The sequence below is a fragment of the Lichenostomus cassidix genome, chromosome 1Aa, assembly GCF_008360975.1.
Source record: "Lichenostomus cassidix isolate B80296 chromosome 1Aa, HeHo_3.0, whole genome shotgun sequence".
In the NCBI taxonomy this organism is placed as follows: Eukaryota; Metazoa; Chordata; class Aves; order Passeriformes; family Meliphagidae; genus Lichenostomus; species Lichenostomus cassidix.
The window spans coordinates 12,960,936-12,987,512 of NC_139480.1; the positions used below are offsets into that span (position 1 = coordinate 12,960,936).

General features: G+C 37.9%; 1 protein-coding gene across 4 annotated transcripts in view; it reads right to left on the minus strand.

The window, feature by feature from the left end:
• Positions 1-26,577, minus strand: part of SRPK2 (SRSF protein kinase 2) — a 131,408-nt gene that overhangs the window by 31,407 nt on the left and 73,424 nt on the right. For all 4 annotated transcript variants that reach the window (XM_085040483.1, XM_085040475.1, XM_085040460.1 and 1 more), the window contains 4 exons: positions 11,382-11,533; positions 5,425-5,533; positions 4,785-4,872; positions 4,460-4,547 (listed from right to left, as the gene is read on the minus strand). In XM_085040483.1, the coding sequence (XP_084896609.1) occupies positions 4,460-4,547; positions 4,785-4,872; positions 5,425-5,533; positions 11,382-11,533 (437 nt within the window). The remainder of the gene's footprint in view (positions 1-4,459; positions 4,548-4,784; positions 4,873-5,424; positions 5,534-11,381; positions 11,534-26,577) is intronic.

The window sequence follows — 26,577 nt, forward strand, 5'->3', positions numbered from 1 at the left end:
ACTACAGGAAAATCTCAATGAATTAGACTATCTCAGAGACCATTCATATAGAACTACACTGCTAGGAGACAAATCTTACCTCACTTCTCTAAGTTTTATTAACTAGAGCCTTGGCAACGATCTTAGTCCCTGTCTTGTGTCAAAATGAGACTTGCCTTGTCAGTTTATCACACACATTATTCTCAAGCACCTCCCCATACACATAAAGATAACTCAAGTTTTAACACCTACATGCCCTATGCTCAAGTCAGGCTGACAGTAAAAGGTCTCACGACTGGTCAAAGTTCGTTGTGAAGAACTGTAACACAATTGTTACCAACTGCTCATCTCACTTCACAGTCCTGAACTCCTGTATTAGAGGAGACCCCAAATAGTCATTTCACACTCACATCAAGTGGGTCTACTCAGAATATTAAAAATCTCAGTTCCATTCAGAAGAGGAAACAGTCTTGGTTGCTTTACCCCACAATGAACAGATGTCAGTAGTAGAGCACACAGCCATCACAAAGGATGAGCAGAGCATATCAGCTCTGCAGGGCTTATTAACTGAGCCCACACAGACAAGCTGCAAAGCTACAGCGACACAAGATTTCAGAAAGGCAGGACACTGCAACATTCAGAAATGAAATATAGGACACCCACCCACAGTCCTTCAGACTACTGCTGCTGCAGACTCTCCAATGCACATTCCTGACATTCCCTGCGTTTACACAAGCGTTAAGCCTTGCCAGTAACCAGAAGAAAAAGGGATGTAGGGAAGTAAACAGCTGAGAGGCAAGGGGAGGGCACCAAGAAGGAAGATGTAAGAGGAATGGCAGAGGCAGGGAGGAAGAGGAAGGGTCACAAGAAAGTGACGTCTACCTGAAAAAAAAAAGAGATTGCAACATTTTGCTGGGAGGACCTGGACAAACTTAAGAGACACTCCATATTGGAGAGACAACTGGAATGGGGAGAAGATATAGAGCAGGCTCACTGCTGGGAGTAGGTATGCAAAAATGTGACTGCTGGCTGATTTACTATCCTAATCTGAAAAACTTTAACATCAAGCCAGACTGTCCAGAACAAAGAGTTTGGAAAAAGCTGTGCATTAACTACCAGGAAGCCAGCCTTGCAAGTCCCAGGATCCTCCTACAGCTGATTGGTGAGCAGGTCCAAAACGTCCTGCAGCAAAAAAACCCTGAAGCTCACCCAGCATACATGCTTCTTGTGAAATGCCCTTCGAAGCAGCACAGTTTTCCCCCTCACTGGGGGAAACGAAGCACAGCAGCAAAAGTGAGAGTAAACATAACATTAATCATATGACAGGATTAAGTACTGAGAACTGTTTTTTCTTGACTCAAATTCTACCTGTAACTATTAAGCTATCTACAAATACACATTACTCAAGCATTTAGAAATATGACAAAGGTTAAAGGCTAGTTAAGCTCTAGTATCAACACAGAAGACTTTAGAATGCATCTTAGTTGCTTTTGGATTGGCAGCATCTAGGCACTATGGCATTTAATTAATACTCTGTATTCTTTGGAGTATATTTATTACAATCATTATAATGGAGTACATTTATTACAATCATTATAATGTCTGATTGTGTGGGAATGTTTCCTTATTTTTTCCATTTGTCTCTCCAAACACTTGCTCCATTATGTGATTATCTGAATCTTTCATTAAAAAAATGCTACACTCAAATGAATGTTTATTATGGCTTTAATACATGTCCCCTGCAAACAAAAAATTATTTACACTTACTGACAACACCAAAGTGCCCAAGTTCACGAATTCTGTTATTTCATGAAAAAGTAGTAATTGCAATCTTTTTAAAATATACAAATGGCTAAAAAATTATCAGTCTAGTGCAGCATAACACGATTATTACAACTCCTCTGTATATAAACACACACTACAGCTCCTGGGAGAAAGATGACAGTTTGGAGTCACACAGAGCAGGCCCATGGCTCTGCACATCCCCAGCTCTGTTGTATATGGTTCTTGACAATTTTCCCTGTTTGGAAGCTCCATGACATTTTGTGGCATTCGCCTTCCAAAGGATTCACCCACCTCTCTTCTGTCTTGCTTTAGCTTTAAGATGTATTCCATAACCAATAATCAAGTCTCTATGAAGCATATGTTGTTTTAATTTATAGTCAAGCAACAGGTATTTAGTGAGTTGCCCAAAGGAAGCTGGAAACAGCAGAGCATGGAAAAAATCTCGAGTTACTCTGTTTATCTCAACCTATGCAACTCAGCAACACTAATATAGCACTAATATGGCATTTTAAAAAGTAAACAGCAGCCAAATATTAAAATAAATTACCTGCCCCATCCTAAGAGGATCTACACCAAAGATTATTTTCCCTTGAAGATAAAAAGGAGCTGATGAAATAATCAATGCAACCAGCCACTGTTCAAATAACTCAGGATGCACAAATTGCTCACAAGAAAACTCAAAGCACAAGACACTTGGTATCATATTTTCACTGGCAGTCAGGACTTTGACAGACTTCCAGCTGTAATTTAAAATTGAGTCCAGTATCAGCCCATCCAGTAATATTGGTACTCTTCTGGAAAATGTACTTTTCAGTAGAGCAGGAACATTTGCCTGCCACATAAAAATTTCTGTACTGCCAGTTTTCAACATGAAGGCAAAACTGAAATAGAATCAATCAACATCAGCTGTCCAATTATAATCTGCCAACACAAAGCTAGCTGACCCCTTATTTTTCACTAGCACATGGTCTCTTTTGCCTTTGTCAAAGTAAGTGCTATATTTCAAAAAGATATAAGTTTGGATATGCTTTCAAAGTATTATCACTAACAAATTTACTCTTCACACCTAGAAATGTGAAGTTAATCACCATTAATAAAGCTGTATATATACATGTGAATCTTAGCAAGAATTTAAGAACATTATTGGGAAACTGCTCTGATAAAAAAGTAAGAGTTATTTCTATGTAAAGCTATGAATGCATTATCTTAATCCTTATTTCATATTAGTGTTTTACAGTAAAACAGTAAATCAAAATTTTGGTTTCTAAAAATAACTTTAGTTATTCTTCAAATGTATAGCTGTCAGATGAAGACCTGAAGTGCCTAGGTTGCATTATTTTACAGTGAACACAGTTAGACAAATACACATATTTATACAATACTTCTGCATAAGCATCTCAGCTCAAACAAAAAACCCTCTTTTGTAGCACAACAGCAGCATCAAGAAACCCAACCTTTGCCTTCTCTGCCTGTTTTAAGCAATTTCCCTGATCACCATTACATTTGTAATGACTACTAACAACTATATGGTTTAATTCTTTTTAATTGATGATAAAACCCAGGAAAAAAACATACCATATAAAGCAGACCGTATCTTTCTACCATGGTAGCTGACCACTGAAGCAACCAGGGAACAAATAAAAATGGGGGAAAGGAAAAGGAGCTAAGACACCAGACTGTAACTGAGAATATTTGGCCCCACACTCATTCTCACCACATACCCAAAGGCTCCACAACTAATGTCAAGAGACAGACAAATGGGATGAATTGCACACCCCTCTGGAAGGATGCTTCTCAGTGAGCATTCAGTTTTACTGACAATCACCTTCTACATTCCTCATCTAGAATATGAAATTTGGTGAAAAGTAGCTTAATCTGATCTGAAGATTGAAGGCACATCACCAAAATCAATGTATAATTAAGCTCTCTAGAGCAGGAACTCTCTGGCAATATGACACCATGAACATTCAGGTCTGCTCCTGGGCTCCAAAACACAATGAGCACACACATAAATCCAGCTGTAACAGTAAATGAAAGCACAGTAATACAGTAAGATGTTAAAATACCTAATATAATTAGCAAGGCTAACTCAGTTTAGCTCAACTCTAAAATCAAATATATTCATAGACCCAAAATTTACCCTGAGAATAAGTCAGTTATATTTTACTTTTTCTCTTTCTCCACCAGCCCCCTTTTGTTTTTTCCAAGGGAGTATTCAAAGGCCAAGCTTGACAACCTTTGCCAAAATCCAGGTTAACACCTGGACAAAAGATAATTACATAAACAAGAGAAGCATCTCCATGACCTCATACTACCCACAATAAAACAGAAGTCAGCTTTGTCATGACTCTGATAGTTTCTCTTTATCAGTCTAAAACACAAAAATACTTGTTGTAAGCTTCAGTTATTACAAATGTTTGCAGTAAACTCTAGCTTTTAAGTAAACTATCTCTAGTTCTACCAGACCATGACAGGATACATGAGACTTCTTTTTTAATTTTGCATTGTGCTTAGAAAAGCTAAGTTACTTTCACTCCAGAGAGTGCATTACACACTGCACTTCTCCTTGCATCTACACATATTTTGGTGTTACTACTTTGTATATTTAAAGTAAGACTAACTAGAAAAAAATCCAAATGCTTACTTATTTCAGTAAAACATTTTTAATGAGAATGCCATGTTCTCAAAAGGATACGAATTCCATTCATTCCAGAAATTTTGAAGTCATCAATTAGCTGTACAACCATATCCTTGTTGGGGTCATTAGGGTCACTTTCACGAACCTAAACCAAGAATGCAAACACTGACGTTTTAGGAAAAAAATCACTTTAAAATATAATTAGACTTCCACATAAAGAGTATTTTGGGCTTCAGAAAACACGGCAACACATAATAAGCCACATATTTAGAAAAGAATTTGCAAAAAAAAGTAAAGAGTCTAAAACCAATTCCCTGGGTTTTTTAAAATTTATTACTATTATTATTTTTATCGAACACTGTATTGCAATAGTGGTACTTACACATTTGAGCAACTTTATTTCATCCAAGGCTGTCTCTGTATAATGCTGGGCACTTTTTACAACTTTCATTGCAACAAACCTTTTTCCCCTTGAAAAGAAGAGAAACATTTTCAACACACACTCCAAGCTAAAACAAATGTACTTTGAAGGTTGGGAAATTTTGAATAGACTATTTCATAGTCAAATGCATTCTGACAGAAAATGCTGAAATTACACTTAACGACAACTTTTAACAATACTCTGTTAACAGCCTAATTTGAGTATTTTGTCTCCTTAATGCTAAGGTCTGTAAAAGAGGAATCTGCTTACACATTTTATCATTTAATGAAGGTAATTATATTTTTTCATTGAAGATACAACAGAAATAAAAATATTAGCTTATTCTTGCATGCTCAATACAATATGCAAATTCAATAAGCAAAGCTAATTTGTCAAAGAATATAGAATTACATTTATTTATGAGAGCTTTTATAAACTACACCATTAATCAAGAGCAAAATAGTGGTCTTTCTAGTCTTTCTGCACAAAGTGATAGTAAACATTTACATAACACTATCATGCACATAAAACAAAAGTTACTGCAAGCAAAATAAAGTAACATATTAAGCAAAAAGTATATGGAAATAAATAGTTTTCTTACTGCATATCCCAGCATAGCCAGACTGTAGAGAAGTGTCCCCATCCTAACTTTCTAATAACATGATACCGGCCATTGAAAAGATCACCAATTTTCACTGGATGATAGCCTCCTTTCATGGAAAAATGAGTAGAAAAAGAATATTCAGAAAACAAACAATAATTCCCAGGTTTTCAAGTCATTCTCTTGTAGTATAAAATTTCCTCTTCAAATTGTCCTGTACTATAAATAATAAATCAAAAGGAAATTTTAACATTAAAAATTCTGCTTTGCTTGGCCTGGAGGGAAAAAACCCATGTCCTGTAACTACTGTAGAGTTTATTCACCCTTCTCTCTTATGCTTTTATTTATGGCAATATTACCATCTGTTCTCCATTTATGCAGGCTTATATTCCACTTCACAGACAGTACAGAAAAGATCTACATTATTTCTTTACCATATTTGAAGCCTCTCCAGACAACAGATTTTGGATGATTGCAGAATCTCAACAGAGATTGTTTTAATTCCCATTTGCTATCTAGTAATAAAAGCAGCAATAAAATACTTCCCGAGAAAATGTTAAGAACAATGCAGACTTTATTGATGCTCTTCTACTTGGCTCCTGACCCACAGCAGCAATGCATTTTTCGCATGTCTGAGGGTTTTACGGTGAGGAGGAAGAAAAAGCAGGCAGCTCTGGGCTTTGTCTGAACTACTCTGTCTTACCAAAGTCTGCAGTCCAAACTTCCACCACTACAGAGGTTCTCCACAAACCCAGTAGGCAGAAAGGCCAACAGGACAGAGCAAGCTGGAGCTCAGGTTTCTAGACAGTGTGAGGAGGTCTAATGAAGCCTTTTATTTCCTCTCTATTTTAGGAGACATTCCTACTCCTAGTCAAACACAAGGAAGACAATGAACACACAAGATTTTTATTCAGACCTTAACACACCAACAGTAACATCCACAATTTTGCCTAAACTGCAAATAAGTAATAAAGCTGCACCACACAACCCTCCAGGACATCACCAGCAGCAGACTCAGAGAAGCTTTCAAGGAATCACTTCTTTGTCTCCTTCTGGTCCTTCATGTCATGCCAAACAATCCTTTGGCAGGGTCCTCAGTTATTGACTATTCCATTTAAAATCAGGAAAACCTCAAACTACTTTCTCTAAGTTGCTGTATCTGTTTTGAATCCCCTGAAAATCTTTTTAGAACTAGTTAAGACAACAATGTGAATTTATAACTTAATTCCTTGAATTTAAAACAGGGACTTCACTCTTATCTCCTTTTATCTGTGGGAACAGTGATTTCAAATCTGGATATAATTATATTCTTTTTTTGCTAATAACATCTACCGCCTTAACAGAAGTTCAGCAGTTTTTTTATGAACTCTCATATGCTTCCAGAGCAGATTAATAAATTTAACACAACTGTGCAACAGAATTATAAAGACTTCATACTCAGGAGAAGGATAAAGCTTAAATGACACACTGTGTTAGATGCCAATATGTCTAACAAACCCTAAAACACACATAACTTTGATAATAGTGCTAAGGTGTAGCTGCAAGCTCAGCAAACAGCACACACTCCCAGCTCACAGCTTCAACCAAAAGCTGACCCTTCCCTTGGGGAAGACCTCCCCACACCTCCCATCACTGGTAAGGAAATGTTCATGAAAGCAGCCAGGACAACTCACCCAGCAAACTAAAATGATACCTTCATTGTCCACTGCTGAGCTGTGCCAACCTCAGTAAGGATGCACACACTGCCAAGTGGGAACTCCTTACTTCCACAAAAAGAAACAGATCACCTTTGGAACACCCGACCCAATTTACTCTCCAGGAGAGAGGGGGCAACATGGACTTACTGAGAGTAAGGGTTAACTATTATACTGTCCATTTGAAAAAAGAAACACCATCAGCCACATATGAAGCCCAAGTCTATTGCAGCTTCATTATGATAGAAATTCTGCTGAATAAGCACAAATACATGAATCTGCACTGATACAAAAATTTAAAACAAAACTAAGTTTTATTTTGTCTATTTAAGCGTCCTTCTAGTAATAGTTGATGGAGATATTTAACAATCTGGATAAATATAATTGTTATTTAAGACAGCTATTGACTGGTTTAAAACAAACAAACAAAAATATAATTACTTGGCAATTTTTTCCCCACAAAATTCTATGCAGGATGATGAAGTCATAGATGCAAGTGTTAAGTTAAAGAGAACACTCAGGAATTCTACCTTTCCATTACTGAAAAGGTTTGCATTTGTGAAGTGAACCAAATCTGATGACCTGCAAAATTTATGTAAGAGACTTCCACACAATACACCATCACAGATAAAAATATGTTTCTAGAAATAGTTTAGGCAAACAAGTGCCTTTTAAGTCTGACTCTGCACATAGCTCTTGGAATACTTGTGCTTCAAAGGGTCAAAAATAATCTAAAACTTGTGACAGTTTCTTCTTATCACAGACAGAAAACAGCATACAGAGGAAACCAGACAAAGACACAAAAATTAATAAACTGGGGGTTGATAAGCTATTTTAGTAAACTCTATGTGTTGGAAGCATAACAATACTATGTATGTAAAAACCATGTTATTTTGATCCCTACACCACTGTCCTAACTAATTATAGCAATACACCAGCATATGTGACAGATGCCAACAGTGGTAGCATATATAGCTTATGAGTATATATATTTCACAAGATACTTTCCACTGTCCTAAGTCATGACAGGAACAGTTTTGGAAATAATGTGCTACCACTCCTGTACATGTTATTCTCTGATTATTCATATCAGCAACACATGCATTTATAGGTTGTAGACAACCAGGTAACAACCCAATTAGTTATGTGTATTTTAAAAACTGGTGTCACCCTATGATGAATGTAACCATTTAAGTTCTCCATGATACCAAAAGTACATCTAAATATTAGTAGCAAGAACGCATCTATGCGAAATTAATAAGTTGATAAAAACTATGTGCTTTTGGAATAACAATACTGGCATTCGAAAAATACACAATGTATAAGTGGCACTGCTGATAATGCAACCAAAAAAAAAAACCCCAAACCCTGTTGTACTATTCACTGCAGCACACATAGAAAAAAAGTGTCTCTCACAGCTAGCTAGTTACATGCATGCAAGAAAGAGGGTCAGAAAAATGAGATCATTATTCCTGAATGTCTCCTGAATGTATTGGTAATTGTAGCTGCCTCGTTCTATGTTTGTATAGGGAATTATTCCCTTTGTGAACTGGATGAATAGGAGACATCTCCAGGGGGCAAAGAAGATGATCAGAGAAGCAAAAAAATTCCAATTACATCCATGACACAACAGACTCTTGAAAAAATCTCTAAGTGTTACAAGGCTTTTCAGAGAAGAAAAACTAGCTTCACTAAGTACCCCTTGAAAAATCATGCAGTTGGACTTTCGATACTTCCATTCCTTAAACAAATAAATATTTGAGAAGCATTTTATGCAAATTCAGTGACACAAACAGAAGTAATGTCACAGATTTAAACAAGCCCTGGAGGAAGCCCCCAGGGAACAGAAGTTAGTCTGATTTTCACAGATGGCTGTTAGTCAGTCTCTTTCACATCAGGTGCTAATACAAACTGATCCAATTTCCTCATTAAAAAATTCTACTAGGACTATTTACTAATCACCATGTAATGTGGTCAAGATGCAAGACCAGCACACAAGTAACACACTCTTAAAAATAAAATTAGTAACAAAAATACTCAACAGGAAGTACAGCTAATAGGTCATATGTTGAAATCCTGAAAAAAAATTAACTATATACTTGTCATCAATATCTCCCTCCTATGGAAGTTCAGATTGGAACTGAGAACAGAAAAAGTATTCTCTCTGCCTCAGTCAAAAATCCTGGAAGACTGCCATTCTGAAGACAAAATGAGAAATAAAAGAGACACTCCAGTAATAAATTGTAATTTCCAAATCTTTATCTTCCACTCTGTAAATACAAAACAGAAAAAAGATATTCAAACTAATTGAACATCTCTCAAAAAATGGAACATGTGTCTAAAAGCCATTCCTGGAGTTCTTTACCACATAATTTACTCATTCCCTATACTGAACATAAAATACATAAACAAAACCCACTGTGGTCATGGAATTCACATCCTTATGGTGACCTTCCCTTCAGTTCCACACCAGCAGAGTGAAAGAAGGAAATGTACTGCCCAGTCTTACAGGAAATTAGGGTCAGAAAATAGGTAAATTCTCTACTGGAGCAACAAAAGCACTGCTCTTGTAGAAACAAGTACTGATCATGACATCCAGATGAACTAATGCATGAACCATCTTTAATACACTTTCAAAAATTCAAAGCCTCAGGACTGGAAGAATTCAGAACCTCTATGCATACAGATGTTCCCTTCAATTTTTTAGGAAGCCTGCCAGTATTCTAAGCGTAACATATAGTTCATTTTAAAAGTATACAGATCTCACTACTGATCTGCTATAGTTAAACAGGTAACTCATAAGCAGGCTCTCAACTTAGACTATTTATTTGTTTGCTTTGTGATCTAGCTTCTGCAGATGGTGACATTTTGCAAGAGATACTGGAAAACAGGCAACAATGGATTGTTTGAAATTAAATGCAGCCCTTCATGAAAGCATTAAGTGAGATCTTTGAAATGCTTAATCTCAAGGAAATACAGATGTTTACAAGTAAATAGATGTTTAAACAAATCCTTATTCTCTGATGGAAGATCAGAGACACCAAAATAATTACCTTAAGGAACAAATGTGTTTTAACACAAATAATAAAAAAACCCAAAAAACCAAAATACCTGAGCATGATTTAGCAACATGTTTTTCTTTTCCCTGCTGTAGACTTTGATATTTAGTTTGAGTTTACTGTTTGGCTTTCACTACTGGCATTTGTAAGCCACTCATACATTTGACATATAACACATTAATAAAACTTTTTACACCAAAATGAAATAATTGCTTTCCACTGTTAAATCTGAAAATATGAAACACTTGTTTCAGGCTAAGAAGGGGAATTCTTAAAACAGTACATTTGCAGGCTTATACAGAAACTTGTGATTAAGAAGACATAATCATATCTGACACAGGAAGTGTTTCTTGGTACGAGGAATACAGAATACCAAATACAGTGTGCACAGAGAGCTTTTTGACCATTCCAAAATATTAATCTGAAGTGATAGAACTCTGATGTAAGTATATCTATCTTCTTGAAATCTACTACAATAGATAACCCAGAGTTGATAGAACTGTTTTTTATCATTTTTCATGTAATTACAGTGTACATTCTAACCTAACGGGAACTGACTTGCAACTTCAGTAGTGAAATTAAAATAAACTTAAGTATTGACACTGTTGTACCACAGTCATGCTTTTATGCATTTGAAAATATTTTAAAACTGAATATAACCAAATAGAAAAATTAAGGAAACTGAGTTAAAATGAAGATGTAGAGAGCCTCAGACAATGCTGAGGGCTGTGAAAGACACCACGTGGAAAAGGAGCATGTAACATCTTAGGCTAGTGCAAGCGAGAGAAGAAAGTAAAAAAAAGATACCGTTTTAATGTAGGTAATGTTAAAGGCACCAAGGCATTTTAGAATACATTTGGAGTGTGAGAGGGGTTGTTTGTCTTGGTTTGGGTGTTTTTGTTGCTCTTGCAACTCACATCAATCAAGGGCAGTTTATTCTCTATTCTTATAACTAGGACATCAGGAAGAATACAAGGAAGCAATCCTTGTATATTTACTGAAAAACGTATAAATAAGCTACGGCTAAGTAAAAAATTAAAGCTGAAGACAATTATGCGTCACAACCTGAAATGAAGAGTTGTTCCTAATTCTTGTATAAGTAAATTCCATAATTAAAGATCAGCTCTTTAAAATCCCTTAAGAACCGTTACTAAGACTTGCAGGACAGTGTTCACCCTCCCCAGCGGCGGTGAGCTGCACACACCTTTACAGTAATCTGCGGGATCCTCTTGCTCCTCATCGTCAGACCCTAGAATCTCCTCCTCGGGCTCCGGCGGGGTGGGCTCCGGCAGGGGCGGCGGCGGGGGCGGGGGTGGAGGCGGAGGGGCAGAGGGAGCTTTCTGTTGAGGCTCTGGCCTGGAAAGGGAAGAGAGAGCACACTCAGCACGGAGCCTCCTCACTGGGGGCGATGAAAAACCAGTGGGAAATGAAAAATGAAAAAAACAGTGAAGTTTTCACGTTCTCACAGTCACCTTTCATATCCGCTTTGGCACACTGAGGACAGAGAGGAACCTGACCAAACCAAAAGCAGGTCTCAAGTGAAAGAGCCTGCAAAACGTACATAAAGTATATAACCGGATACAGACAAACTTTTGGAATTCCTTGTGAGCAAATGAGATGTTAGACCCATCTTCTTGAGCACAACTGAGAAGAAATATTTTTCAAAGAGTATCAAGTTACTCAAAAGCTCCTGCCTGCTAGCTGAAGTAGGAAAGATCTCATTAACACACAGCAAGAAACAATCTTCTAGAGACACTGACCCAAATCTTAATGCACTTCTCATCTGTAGCTGCTGCCAACACAATGGAAAGCTGTATCAGTATACAAAATGCTGAGAACAGCTATTAGAATGCAAGACAAAAAAACTGATCTTCCTAGGTAATCTATGATGCTCTCCCAGAACACAGATCACATGCTTTAATATGCACTAATAAATAAAACAAAACAAAATCAACAAAGCCCAACACCACCAACCAAGAGATGGGGTATTTTTTATCTTGCAGCTCCAATCTAAAAAAAAATATATATATATATATATATTTTATATCTTATTCCAAGGAAAGCTGTACTTGGTACAACTATGAACTACTCACATTTCAAAACTGAGTATTTTCAAGACTTAAGTCCAGGGTTGAAGTGTACATCTGTCATATAAATAAGAAAGCTGTTGTTTTTTGTATTCATACTTCTTACAAATAAAAAATACATACTTGCCAAATATATGTGCAAAGTAACAAAGCATTTCTGCCATCAAAAGCTCCTAAAACTCACATTTATATCTATTTCAGATTTAACACATCTAAAAACCACCATATTAACAGTATATTGTCCTTCATGTGATAAAAAACCCAGAAATCTGTAATTTGCTCATGTTTCAGCACCTAGAATTAAGATCTCAATACTTCCTTGATCACGAGTAAAAACTATACTTATGTTTATCCCACTTTCAAGTCCTCTTCCTCATAATTCCTCCCTTTTCTTTTTACACACTGCAATTGTTCAAGACAGACAGACAGGGCATTTGGTGTCAAAGAGAAAATGGTTGGTTGAAACCAAATTCCACTGGCAACATTCAGCACCTGCACAGCAGCTGCTATTATGCCTTTGCTGTAAAGGACTTCACTGCAAGCTGCATGGCATACCGAATTTACCTGCTACCCCTATCAGATAATAAAATTCTTCAGTCAATAGATTTTCAGATTTAAAAAGGAGTCTTTTTAACTAATTTATTGATGATTTAAGTTATGATGAGAATTCTAACGAAGTAAAAAAATTTATGTAATTTTTAACCAAAACAAACATATATTTGCATGGGTTCCTACTTAAATTATGTTGGTTGTTTGCCTCCCCCTTCTATTTGTGGCTCCCAACATGTCTTTATCTGTTACACTGAGAGGAAAGTAAACTGAAAATGGAAGGTACAGCACATTCTCTGACCAGCTAATCTTACTACAAACTGGATTACTCCTGGTTTCATGAACCAGCCTGGTTTCACGGTGTCAGCAAGCTGACAGTTCCCACACCTGATCTGAAAGCTTTAATCCTACAAACAATCATATAAAGATCTACATTACAAACCCTGAAACCTCATCTGCTGGGCACAGGACCATTTTGGATACAAAGATCAGGAACTATGAACAGTTAAAAACTAACGGTAAGCCTTGGAAGTCTTTTCCAGCCTAAATGATTCTGCAAGCAAGAAAAAGAATACATGGTGAAATAGCCTGCACTTCATCAATCAGTCAATCAATCAATCAATCAGGTACTCTGGCACATACAACAGTGCCTGCACTCCTTATTTTGGATGGTACCATCATCTGACTTTGTTCTGACCACAAGTTTCCATGTTACTATTTTGGTCACATGAAATGGTGCAACTACAGAAGAGCCCAGGATACGGTGGAGAAATGCAATACAGGGGTTTAAGTTCAAAATTGTGCTGATTTTGGTTTTTAAGATAACAACTACTTGCTCTATTTCTTCACAAGACAAAAGTAGTATATTAAAGAGAATCAGAAGCATTTCAGGAATTGAGGCTCACACACTTTGTCACTCATTTTCAAACAAATATTAAGTAATACCAAGAATCTCCCTCTGAGAGAGACAGGAAGTATCCAACACAGGACAAAAAAAATAAAAAAAAAAGGCAGCTAAATTTATTGCTAGGAAAATAGGTTAAGAAACAGAGTTGGTTCTGAGCTTTTCTGAAGCTACTGTATTTGATTTTGGTTTGAAAAGGGTTATTTTTTCTGTCTTCAATCCCAGTTGATTTTTATATTCTGGAGTAAACATTTTCTTACTATCCTTTGTGGACATCAGGAAGGAAGGGAAGATATCACCATATTTCCTTCTAGAGTTATTTATGATTTTTATCTGCAAATAACAAAACACTGCTTTAAACTGAGGAAGATCTTTGTCCATTTAGCTTTGCTGGCACCTTTTGGAGCAATCAAATATTAGTAAAGAAAGATGAAGAAAGGAAAGAAACATACTGAGTTACATCAGTCTGACTGCTAATTCTGCATTTTTGGGAATTTTTCCCTCCAGTTTAGAATTCTTAACAAGAAAGTCTTATTTTTCTTTGGTTTTGTTCACTTTTATTTTTCTAGGGTATATGTAAAGATCAAGTCTTCAACACTTCACTTGATGGCTTAAATTCTGCCTACAAGTTGAGTAACTCATCCTGGCATCCCCAGTCTTGCTCTTCTGCCAATACATAGTTTCAGTTTCACAGTGTTAGGAAGGACACCAATGAGAGAACTCCAGTTTTGCTATTTCTTAGTAGCCCTTTTATTGAATTGCAGAGATAAGCTATGATGAGCTTTGTGATTTATGGCATGAATATACACTTTATATCAACTTAGATTTAATTTTTTCCAGTATAGTTTCCTGACATGTAAATGACTTTTTCTTTTGAGTAGACTTTAAAACATCATTGGCATCAAAAAAATCCAACCATCTAGAAAACTGTGAGTCACAAACATGTCTGTAATCTCCATTTCCTTTTCAGAAGTGTAATTGTCAAATACTATCATAACATAAAAAGCTGTTCAACAACCATTATTTCAAGTTATTAGTCTTTCTTATTCCTAAAATGCTACATAATTATATGCATTAGGTAACACATCCATGTAGAGATTAATATTAAACCTGTTTTGCTTTTTTCTGAAGTAATTACTCCATACTCTGTGGTCTACCACTATTAAGTTGTTCATCACCATCGAAGCATAAATACTTAATTAACAGAAGAAGACAACACACCATTTCTAGACACTCAGTATTCTGTCAGCAGGTATGCAGAGAACTGACCATCTCCACGGGCTACAATGACAAACTTTATAATTGTATTGAAAGAAACACTACAAACAATTAGCAAACACTAGCCAGCATTTTTTGTATTTTAATTACTGCCTTTTCCATAGACAAAAATAAATTTACAGCAAAGTCCAATCAAAATACAATTAAATCCTATTTTTAAACTGCTCTTAGAGGGAATACTTAGTAAAAAACAAAAGAAAAGCTGAAGTATTTCTCCTCTACAGTGAACTTGAAGCAAAATACGTCAAAACCCTGCATGGAGTCTTACAAAAAATCAACTGCCCACTGTTATGAAACACAACATTTCTGACAACTTAATTTTACTGTTCTCCCTCATGGACATGTTGCTCCATGCTCCCAGTGGGTAACAGCCAACAGTAAAAGCAATTTCCTTAACATTCAAAACTGAAAATGCCGAGAAAATTATACTACAAGAAATTCAGGAAAACCCTTTCATTTTCATTGTTGTTGATGCTGTGGGGTCATTTGCTATTCTGTTCTGGAAAAGGTAAAACAAGAGCAGTGAGATTGATTAAAATCACAAAATGCCTTCCATATGGGAAGCATCTGAACATACCAGAACTCTTCAGCCAGGAAAACAAGACAGCAGAGAGCTACAAAATCTTAAGAAATACAGAGCAAGCAATAGGAAATGGCTGTCCACTGCCTCATCCCATACAAATTGAGCCAAGTTGACAGAAAATCCAATGGAAAAATAAAACAACTCCTGCAATATGTTAAAAACTAAAGCCACCTTTTTCCCTCAGATACAATGGAAAAGAGAAGTTAAGTTCAACTAGGGCTCAAAAATACTCATGGAAGAAAAATCAACTGATGGCTAACCCAGGACTGCCTTAGACTCGTGAAACCCAGCAGCCTGAGACCACTGGATTTGGAACAGAATTCAGCACATTGGGGCCCAACCCTGCACTCCTTCCCAGGCAAATGCTCCTGGCCAGAGGGAATGTAGCTGCATCTTGGTCCTCATGCAGTCACTTCATCTTCAGACATTCTTTTCCTCCAAAAATTAATGATTTGCAGTACTAGAAACCAGAATAGCCTTCAGGCCTCTTAATCTGAAACCCTCATAAACAAAAATATGTTTTTATTATGAAGGAATGGATAAGAATGTCTAGCAAGCAAGACTGCTATAGAACAAGATTACCTGAGGAAATCCTCATGTTACTCATGTTCACGGTAAACAGGCATACAACAGCAGGAGTCCTCCATGAACACTGTACTGCACATATGGTGACTGCTTCTAGGTAAACTGAGCTTTACCCTGAAAGTAGCTAAAACCTGCACCTGGTTCTTAGACCTTTAGGAAAGCATTGTCTCAGAAGGAAAACAGACTCTGTCAAAGGAAAAAGAACTGGGAGACAGAAATTGGTCAGACTAAGCTAAGAAGTACCTCAATCTGAGGGTAAAACAAAACTCCCCTTAAAATTTTCAGATTAATACAACCAAAGACATCTGCATTTTACTAACAGAAAATGCAATTAAAATTAGGTTAAATGATTTCTTCATACAGCTAATAAAATAAAATATGGAATAAACTATATTCTAACAATGTTATGAACCTTCTGGCATGTCCACAGTAGTTCTTCAGGGAATTTCAATTTGAAGAGGTAAAAATAGGAAGCAAGGGGGAGGGTGAACACCAGAAGAATTATGCTGTAAGCCTCCTAAGAGATGGGAGCTTTACGAAATCTACTAGTGGGTGTGGGTCCATCTGGAAAGAGGTCCAGCTATGCTTCTCTCCACTTCCAGATGGCAAAATCTTTTGTGCTCCTCAGCTCTTGAGGTGCTGTAGAGTTAAAAGTCTGAACTCTCTATACACAAATTTCTTCCAGCTGTTATTAATTGCTTAAAGACTCAGCTATTCGGATTTCTTTCTCGTTTGTTCAAATGGTGTCTGCTTTACGAGCTGAATTCTTGTCTGCTCTTTTTTCCCAAATGCAAATTTAGCTAATTAGACAGGTGCCTTCTAACAGTGAGCTCTTTGAACCAGAGGCAGCCTTAAATGGAGGCTTTCTAAATAAATCCACACACACAAAACAAACAACAAAAAACACAAGAAAGATCAAAATAGCTCTGAAGTTATCACTCAAGGAACAAAATGATGTTGCGTATTTCAATGAAGATTTTAACTGGATTATAATTCAGAATAATTTTAAATGTTAACAGTAATGATAAATTATTTGTAATTTAATAATTATTTTTAATTACGCCAGCGGTCATCTTACTGTTTTCAGAAACAAAATCTAGAAGGAAACAGGTCATAAGGAGATGTGTTTTTAACTAACACCAAGAAATTCTTCACGTGGACTTCTACGGACAATTTTCCTTTACATGAAAAGCACCATTTGTGTTGTACTACAATCTCCAAATGTAGAAAATTTATGCATAAAAAGAGAGAGTGCTGGTACGTCACAGGTATGAAGCAGTTTCTACATTTCATCATCATCAAAGTTATCATTCATTCCTCCTAGGATTGCTAACATTCCTTCAAAGATACCATCCTACCATCAAACATTAATAAAAGCACCAGTAAAAATCCCTCCCGGAACGAAGCAGGCTGAGACATGGTAGCTTTTGTAACCTCAAATAGCAACACAGAATCAATTTTTCATTCCCCTCTTGCTTACTAGTCTTTTGGAGGCCACCTTGGGCTTGAATGCACACTCAAAATCCAAGGGAAATGCCAAGGAAAGCTGCCTTCTTCCGTTCAAAACAACGGCTACTATAAATAAATGCCATTTCACGCAGCAAGTACTGCAGTTTTACCACGCCACCACCCCAGCCCAGCATCACAGGAAGAGCACATTGCCACGGGCAGAGCTGAGAGGACCCAGAAGCAGCCTACCATTACATCAAATCACATCTAGGATGATGCAGTAAAGTCTGCCAAGTTTAGGAGGCAGCTCTTATGGCCTTTCTCTGACACAGGTGCACCAAGTTCCCAGAAGTAACTCCTTTCAAGGTCAGAAAGTCAGTCCCAAATGAAATTTTGTTCTCAAACACATGTGATTCTGTTAAAACGTTTTTAAGACAATAAACCAGAAGCCAAAGCTATTCAAAAAGCCTCAAGCTTAATAGAACTTGCCATGGTAATATGTTTTCTTCCTCAAATACCGTTTTTCTTGCAGAGTTGTATTTTCCAGACAAGTCATTTGTTACAGACTTGAAAAGGGAAAAGAGCCAACAGTTAATAAAAAAATACAAACCCACCTGGCAACACAAAAAGAAAATATGTAGATAGACACTGAGCAGCTTGCACCTTACTTGTATTTCTAGTCACCAGTAAAGTGTTGTAAAGGCTGAGAATGTTGAAATCATAGAATACCTTGAGTTGGAAGGGACCAACCAGCATCGAACTCCTGGCCCTGCAGAGGACAGCCCCTGAAATTGTATCATGTGCCTCAACATTTTGTCCAAATGCTATTTAACTCTGTTGGGCTTGATGCTGTGACCTTTTCCCTGGGTTCCAGTACCCAACCACCCTCTGGGTGAAGAACTTTTTCCCCATATCCAACCTAAACCTCCCCTGACTCAGTTCATGGCATTTCCTGAAGTCCTGTCACTGATCATGAAAGGATCAATAACACCTTCTGCAGAAGGGATGACTCTCAGACCCAGCTTCACAGAGAGGCACCAGGCACTGGGCAACCTGAGACCTGAAGGGCTACACCTACCACCAGGTGTGTCTGGTGGGGGCTCCTGTCCCAGCTGGTGCAGCGACTCCAGCTGGGAATGAGCTGTGCAGTGTGACCAGACTGACCCTGAGCAAATGAGTGTTCACTACCGGGACTGGGGATAAGGGTACCTCTTTGTGCCTTTCTGGACCAGATACTGAGTCTGTCCACTGCCTCTGTTAGCAGCTCTCAGACATCACAGTCTGGTGCCTGGGCTGCATGTCCTTGATTCTTCTACTCCTCCAGTGGAATGACCTCCTACGGAGAGGAGCCTTTCCTTGTGCCCTATTTGCCTGCTGTGGTTGCTCACACTCACTAGGTGCTATATTTCATAGGCATGGCGGTGGTTACACTGTGTTTCAATCTCCCACTGCTGCCGTGGCAACACTCAAGTCTCATCAGGAGGTCCCACAAGAGCTTTTGGCCACAAAAAATTAAGAAATTCCAAAGAGCGAAAGAGGAGAAATGCAGTTGTCATAAATCCATGTACCATGTACTGATCAGTGGAGAATACAGTTTCTTATACATACATCCTAACATGTCAAAACGAAACCTCCACCTGAAGTATGTCAGATATGGAATACCACTCCAATGCAATGATAAAAAATCAGTTAAAAAATAAGCTAGTCTCATAAACCACACATGAAGCTTCACCTTCTTCAAATTCTCTTGCAAAAAGATTCCCTTCTCACACTGCACAGCTTCTTCCTCTATCTGTGTGCAGGAACCTCCACTTCTGACTGATAAGATGACCTGACTGAAAACACTGGCAGATGGTGACAGAAATGGCCAGTGCTTTGACTTCTTCTTCCTCTCACTATGGTCGCACAATGGATTACTTTTAACACAATGACTCACAAGTGTATAAATGGAGATTAATTTTCTACTTTCTTTTTGGCATGTAACGTTGTAGTATTTAATTTCTGCCTTTCTCTCTGGCATGTTAAATTATAGTGTCTCTAATCTTTCTATTAATAAGATATATTCAGAAAACATGCTGTTGTTGCTTCAGAATCGTACAGCTGCCACTAGCAACAAATTTACAAGTTTTGAAGGAGAGGAAGAAGCAGCACCCTCTGCCCTCCAACAGCCCTAAGTGACCCCGGAGAAGTTAGTGGATTTACCTTAATTTGGCACCAAAACCACTTAAGCAACTGACCCTTTGAGATCAAATATGGACTGAAATATGAATTCATAACTAAATTACAAAATATAGAATTTAGTCTTTATCATAATACAGTAACTCGTTCAAGGAGGTATACATCCCATTTGTATGTTAGAAACCATATGAAGAACAGCTGAAGACAAATGAAGCAAAATGAGCTGAAGTAAACCAACAAATGCAACATTTCACATCCCTTTTTACCAATTTAACAGCCTAGTAGAAAAGATTTCATAGTTAGAGTGAAATTGTAACCCTTCACTTAACATCAAATGCAATCAAGCAGCAGAGTACCTCTTGCCTTTGTTTGCTTGTTTCTGACCCCAAAAGCACCCTGGTAAAATATAACCCCGACTTCATATCATCTCAGTGCACAAATGCATTTTTCATGTCCATGTTTAGTTAATGTTTAGAAAGACCCATTCGTCCTGTTAAGTGCAAATGCATCATGCTCTGGATTATGTCTGAGAACTCAATTCTTCAGGCAATGAGAAAAGGGTGGGCAGACAGGCATTCTGGACTGGACAAACACTGAGGGACATAACTGGCAGGTGAAAAAAACAGAGCCTGGAGGAATAAGGGTGCATGACTAAGTCAGCAATTAGATAGAAGAACCTCTCTGTCTGCAGCAAATGCAAACACTTGCTGCAGTGATAAATTGTGAATGCATCAGATGGAACTGTATTGGTACCAGACTTCTTCTCTTTAACCTTGTTTTTCAAGAAGCTGAAACAAGCATTTCACATGAACTCTTCACATCAACAGTCATAACACCTTCTCACTTACGGGCTTTCTTTGAAAATAAAGACTTAAAGGACTCAGTCCGTCAAAAACCACACAACTACTCTCCCAAACTTCCAAATTCTAGTAGCATTTCTTCTATAAAACTAGAGTTTTAGTAAATCTCTTCACAATTCCTACTAGCATTTTATGAATGTAGCCAGCTTGCACTGCAGTATCAGTGAAACTAATAAAAACAAGCTAAACAAGCAACTCAAAACTTTTTAATTATCAGACGTAAGTTGCAAAGATGCCTATCATTCAAAAACTTTTTGCTAATGTTCAATAGTCAGTTATATTCTTCCATTTTGGGTACATGTGGCCATAAGTACAATATATGAAATGTCTCCTTTGAGTTTCTCTCTGTTTATTGCTCATTCATGTTAATTTAAGTATTGATTTTCCTGACAGAAATAAGGAAAGGCAGCAAAAAGATTGCCAAGTCCAGCTGCAGTCAAAAGCAAGCAAATGGAAAAATCACAGATATGTTTTTCACAAAAACACATTCTCACCCAAATACAGATAAATAACAAACAGCTGGTTCTAGCTTCATGACCATTTACTTAAGCCTTCTGTCTTCTTGTCTTCACAGTAACAATTACTACTCTTCAGACACACGCAGACACTTTTTATTTGGTTAAGTTTAATAAACTGGTCTTTAAGAAATCAGTTAAACTCCTTGGATTAAAAAGTATCCTTTTTTAAGTGCCTAGATCTCTGAAATTTTTTTTGTTTACTTTTCATACTTCTAAAAGCAAAACTTAAGAGTTGATCTCTTGCCCAACAACCTTACAGAACATGGCATATTTTATTTATTTTATGCAGATGCTCTTTGCAAAAGCCACTGCTCCCCTGTCACATTCCCTCAATGAAGAGGCTGTCGTTCTCAGTCTGTAAGACTCCTCCACATACCCTCTCACTTTCTAGATGTTTCCAGGGAAATGGCTTTCCATCCCTTAATCCCATCAACCATTTGTCTTGGAGGCTGTAGAGGCAATTTTGGAGCTTTCCATGACTTTTAAAGCTTGCAAGTGAAGGACCTTTCATTTGACTGGATCTTCAGCAAGCAAGCAGCCATTTCAGGAGAGTTAGGAAAGCCATCCCAGTATTACAGAGCACCGTCCAGCTGGCTTGGATGAGGCAGTTTCAGATACTAAATACTGTGACAATTCCTGTTGAGATTTTTAGAACCTATTTTGTGTCAGCAAGTCTGAGAATAAGGGTTATGAGACCATCTGACTCATCCCAGCCTTGGCATGCTTTACCTCACAGCATGGATGCTATATGACTCACTCATTGGAATATTCCTATTTCCAACACCAAGAGAGAGTCTCATCCATGCTGGAAAAGCATTCAAGGAATCCCAGCTGCCGTGATATCCCAGATGAACTGTCTCCCCTGTAGAGAAGATGCAACTGCTCAAGAGGCACTTGCCTCCAAGAGCGAGATCTCCCCACATCCTGTGTCTTGCTACAAGAACGTTGTGACTGAAGCTTCCTCTACCAGGTCAGTAAAGGAAGCTCAACTATTACTTCCACGAGGCTACAGCCTCCAGTTCACCTCTTTTCCAGGGGTAACCTTATCTCAGGGCTTCTCAGGGAAGGACAATGGTGTCTGCTACACATGATCACCACACAAGCTGTCTGAAAAACTGAACAGCTTTCCTAGTCTAGGTTTCAGAAGTCAAATAACTAGGATAATTGGCATGGCACAAAAAAGATTGGAAACACAGTGGTGCTGAGTTCTAATGGCAGTAAAAGACAGTGATAGCATGACTTCAAACCCATTACATTTTACAAGCAGAAACTGAGGTCCAAGGAACACAGCAAGCTTACTGCTGTTGAAAATGTAAATGTTAAGGTGTTATGTTGGTGACAAAGCTTCTGATCTGACTGGTGCTAAAACTGTGACACACTACATATGTTTGTAATGTGCTGCTACCATGACTTTCACTGAGAGTGAGTGTCAAAGGCAGACAAAGTCTTCTCTGTCACTGGCTCAGTAATCTCACAAGCCTCAGAGAAGTCGTCACGCTATGTAGACCCTCAGAAATAATTAATGGAAAAACAGCTGAAAGAAACTCTGAGTTGAACCACTGTGTTTCAGGAGACAAGGCTAAGAAGAACTGGAAGCATAGAAGGTTCATCTCCCCTTATGTACTTATAGTTACTACTATAGGCAGTGCTGGTTTTCTCCTACTGAATGAAGATGCAGTCAGTGCCGCTGTGCGCACCAGCTATCACTGAGAGGTTTGATTTGCTAAACCTCTGAAAACGTGATAGCTGAAGCACAGGCTGATTGCAGGATGGGATGGAGATATTCCACTATAAAATGAGACATCCTTAAATCATCAGCATGACAAGGCAGCCAAGCCTTGGACAGCCGTAAAATGCCTTCAAGCTTAATCCTGATTGATAGTGTGGGTGCCAGACACAGGAAGAGGCTAATATTCCTCCATGAACATTTTATCTACTTGGATTTCTACAAGAGTCCCAGCTAGGGTAAATCAGTTCCCTTTAGACATTTGATGAATTGTTGCTAGGCAACATCAGACACAGACTAACTGTATAGTGCCAGGGTTGGGAAAGAAAGATGATGATTCATTGGGATGAACAGAGCCCTTCACACTTCTAAAGAATACTGCTTCCAGTTCAGTTCATCTTCTCCGAAGGTTTGACTTCTCAGAACATCCCACTTCACTGAGGTGGAGCAAGTGCTTTGTGCGTAGGAGGAATACAGAAATGCAAAGAGATCACAGAATCATTTAGGTCAGAAAATACCTTTAAGGTCATCAAGCCCAACCATTAACCCAGCACTGTCAAGTCCACCACTAACTCATGTCCCTAAGTGCCACATCTACACATTTTTTAAACACCTCCAGGGGTGGTGACTCAACCACCCACTCAATAGTCAAGATGAGCAAAGCTTCACTCTAGTCATATCAAAACTGCAGGCTTAAGAAATCCCTCCTCTTAACAACTCCTAGTACTAAATACCACTGAAGGGTAACAGAGGCTTGACAGAACAAGCAAGCAAGGATTATCTTTTGGAAATCCAGAAATAGTAAAGAAAACCAGAGTGACAGGACTGCCATAAAAAGAAAGAAAAACATTTTTATTTAAGTCCTCAAAGACCTTTGTGAAAATTATTTTAAAAGAGTTCAGAAAGTGAAAACTAAAATGAAAATGCTAGGAGACTAAGCCTCAGTCTATTCTGTCTCTGGTTTGCCTCAGTACAAACCCTCCTTTGTCCTCAGTACATAAGTCTCCTTGCTATTTCCATGCAAATATAGCAGTTATAATTGTGTATACATTTAACAGTGGCTTTCTCCGTAATGTTAGATAAAACTAAAAATTAATTTTCTATTGCAAATGACAAACAACAGGTTTTAATTTCTATTGTTATATATATCTAGTTTTTCAACAAATTTATAAAAATTGCAAAATGTTTTTGTGCCTTGAAATACATTTCCTGTCTAAAAATGTAGGTCTGCATCTCTTGCCTTGCATAAAAATACCAACCACAGCACAGCATCAGCTTTTCTCCCAGTGCCACCACGTTGCCATGGAAACTGGACCTGATTTCTACTGCCAACATAGGTTCCATGTAAGCAGGAAATGAGCTTAAGTAATATTTATATAATATGCAACAGAGAACATATATACAACACTTAAGATTTCACTGGAGGCCTCCAGACTGGTTGAAGCAGCTTTAAGTATTCTCAGATTGTTTCCACCAGACATTCAAAGTATATTTTTATTACTAGCCTCAAAAGCAAAGCATAGGAAATATACACATATGTGGAATTCAGTATATTCCTTTCTCCTTGTTTTCAATCAAAAAGACAGATGAGCTCCATACTTCATAAGTAAATAAGCTCCATACTTCATAAGAAAATAAAATCATGTGTTCTTCAATTGTCCTGTGAAGAAAGTAGAAGTTAATTTACTCCTTTAAGACCATTACTCTCAAAAAAGCATGATAGAAGGCTATGAAGGCTATTTTTTGTAACACAATCTAAAACAAAGGAAAGCCAACCTAACCTTCAGTATTCCCCTTCTTTTAATAGGATGGCATGTCTTTCTTGTCTTCCCCCTGCCCCCTTTAAAACATTTCCCTGTAAAAATATTGCTGTAAAAACACCACCCCACAGTTCCAGTGGGGGTTTGGTGCTGGTTTTTTCCTCTGAACAGGAGCTGTGTATGCCCACAATCACAGAAGGGACCTCTGGAGATCATCTAGTCCAACACCCTTGCTGCTCCAGCCAAACCACCTAGAGTCAGCTGTCCACAACCATGTCCAATGGCTTGCTTGGAATATCTCTCAGCATGGAGACTCCACCACCTCTCTCATGGGCAACCAACCTGTGCTGGTGCTCAGCTTTCTGCATCAGGCATGGGATCAGGAGACACATCCTTAACAGCAACCAACTCACTGGATGATGCCCAAAATACACTTTCAATACCAAAACAACTTTATTAGGCAGCTTACTGTAAAATGATGTAACACAAAATACCTTTCAAGCCTTGTTAAAGGGGCAGTAAATGTCGCAGAGACTTTCACATAGAAGGAAAAACTAAGTCTAATTTCCCTCACCTCTCTTATTCTCAGAACACTTTTTCAAAGGTAATATGTCTTGAAAGAGAACTACTGATCTTCAGCAATTTTTTTTTTGGTCTGAAATAATTTCTTACTAGAAATATGACCGTGGGAGACATAGAAGCTACACATATTCTCTACATGTGGGCAGCCTGAGGAAGACTCAAAGGCTGATTCAAATCCTTGATCTGCATGATCAGAAACATAACTTTTACTTCAAGTAGCTAGTTCATCCCTGTGCCATAAAGACAAAACCCAAAATCTATTACTACAGTCCAATCTTATCCTCTTTCTCACCTATATAGCCTTTCTTCCAAATAAAATGCTTTAGAAGTTGCAAACATTAACTGGAATGAATTATCTTGAGGGCACAAATCCCATTAAAAAGGAGCAGACCCAGGAACTTAAACACAATGATATTAGAAAGGCTATTCTAGGTCAGTTCAAAGATCCACACGGACCAATAACCTGTATTTAGAAAAACAGCTACATGGAGATGTCAAAGGAAAAGCATAAGAGCAAACTAAGCACAGAGAGATCCTTCCTCTCATAAGCAGTTCCATGACCTCCACCAAATGGCAGTTCAGAGGCCACCAGATGGGATTCCTGTGTATTTAGCAACTCCCACCTGATGTTTACTCCACAAATCTATACAGTTCCCCTTTGAGCAAATGGAAGCTTCTAACATGTGTCTGATATGGCATAGCATGGAATTCCAGAGCATACTTACACCTTTTCCAGAAGATCATCATCTCGTGTTTGTTCTGCATCTGCCATCTCGTAGCTTCAACTGACATCCTCTGATTCTTGTCCTAAGAGCCTGTGAACATTCATTCTGCAGTCACCTTCTCCCTGGCACACAATTTTAGAGACATCCACTATACACCCTCTGCCATCTGTTTGCCAGCCTTGAAGAGTCCTACTCAGTTTTGTCTTTCCTCACAGAAAAGCTGCTCTACAATTCAAGATTCTACCTTTCACTCTTCCCTGAACCCTGTCATGCTGCACTCTTTGCACGCAATATTCCACAGGCAATGTGTAGTGGGTGTACATTTTGGTATAATGACATTTTCTACCATGTTGTCTCCTCTGTTTCTAAGCATGCATTTGGCTCTTTTTATCACTACTGAACACAAAGCTGATGCTTTTATGAAACATCTATTTCAACAGTAGTTCCCTAAATATCAACTCAGAATCCTTTATTTTATATGAGAAGTTATGATTATCTTTCAGCATGCATTGCTTCAGCATTTATATAGGCTGAATTTCATTTGCTATTTTGAAATCCAAAATGCTGGTATGAGTATAGTGAACTGGGCCTGATGTAGTTTTTTTGACCAAGATTC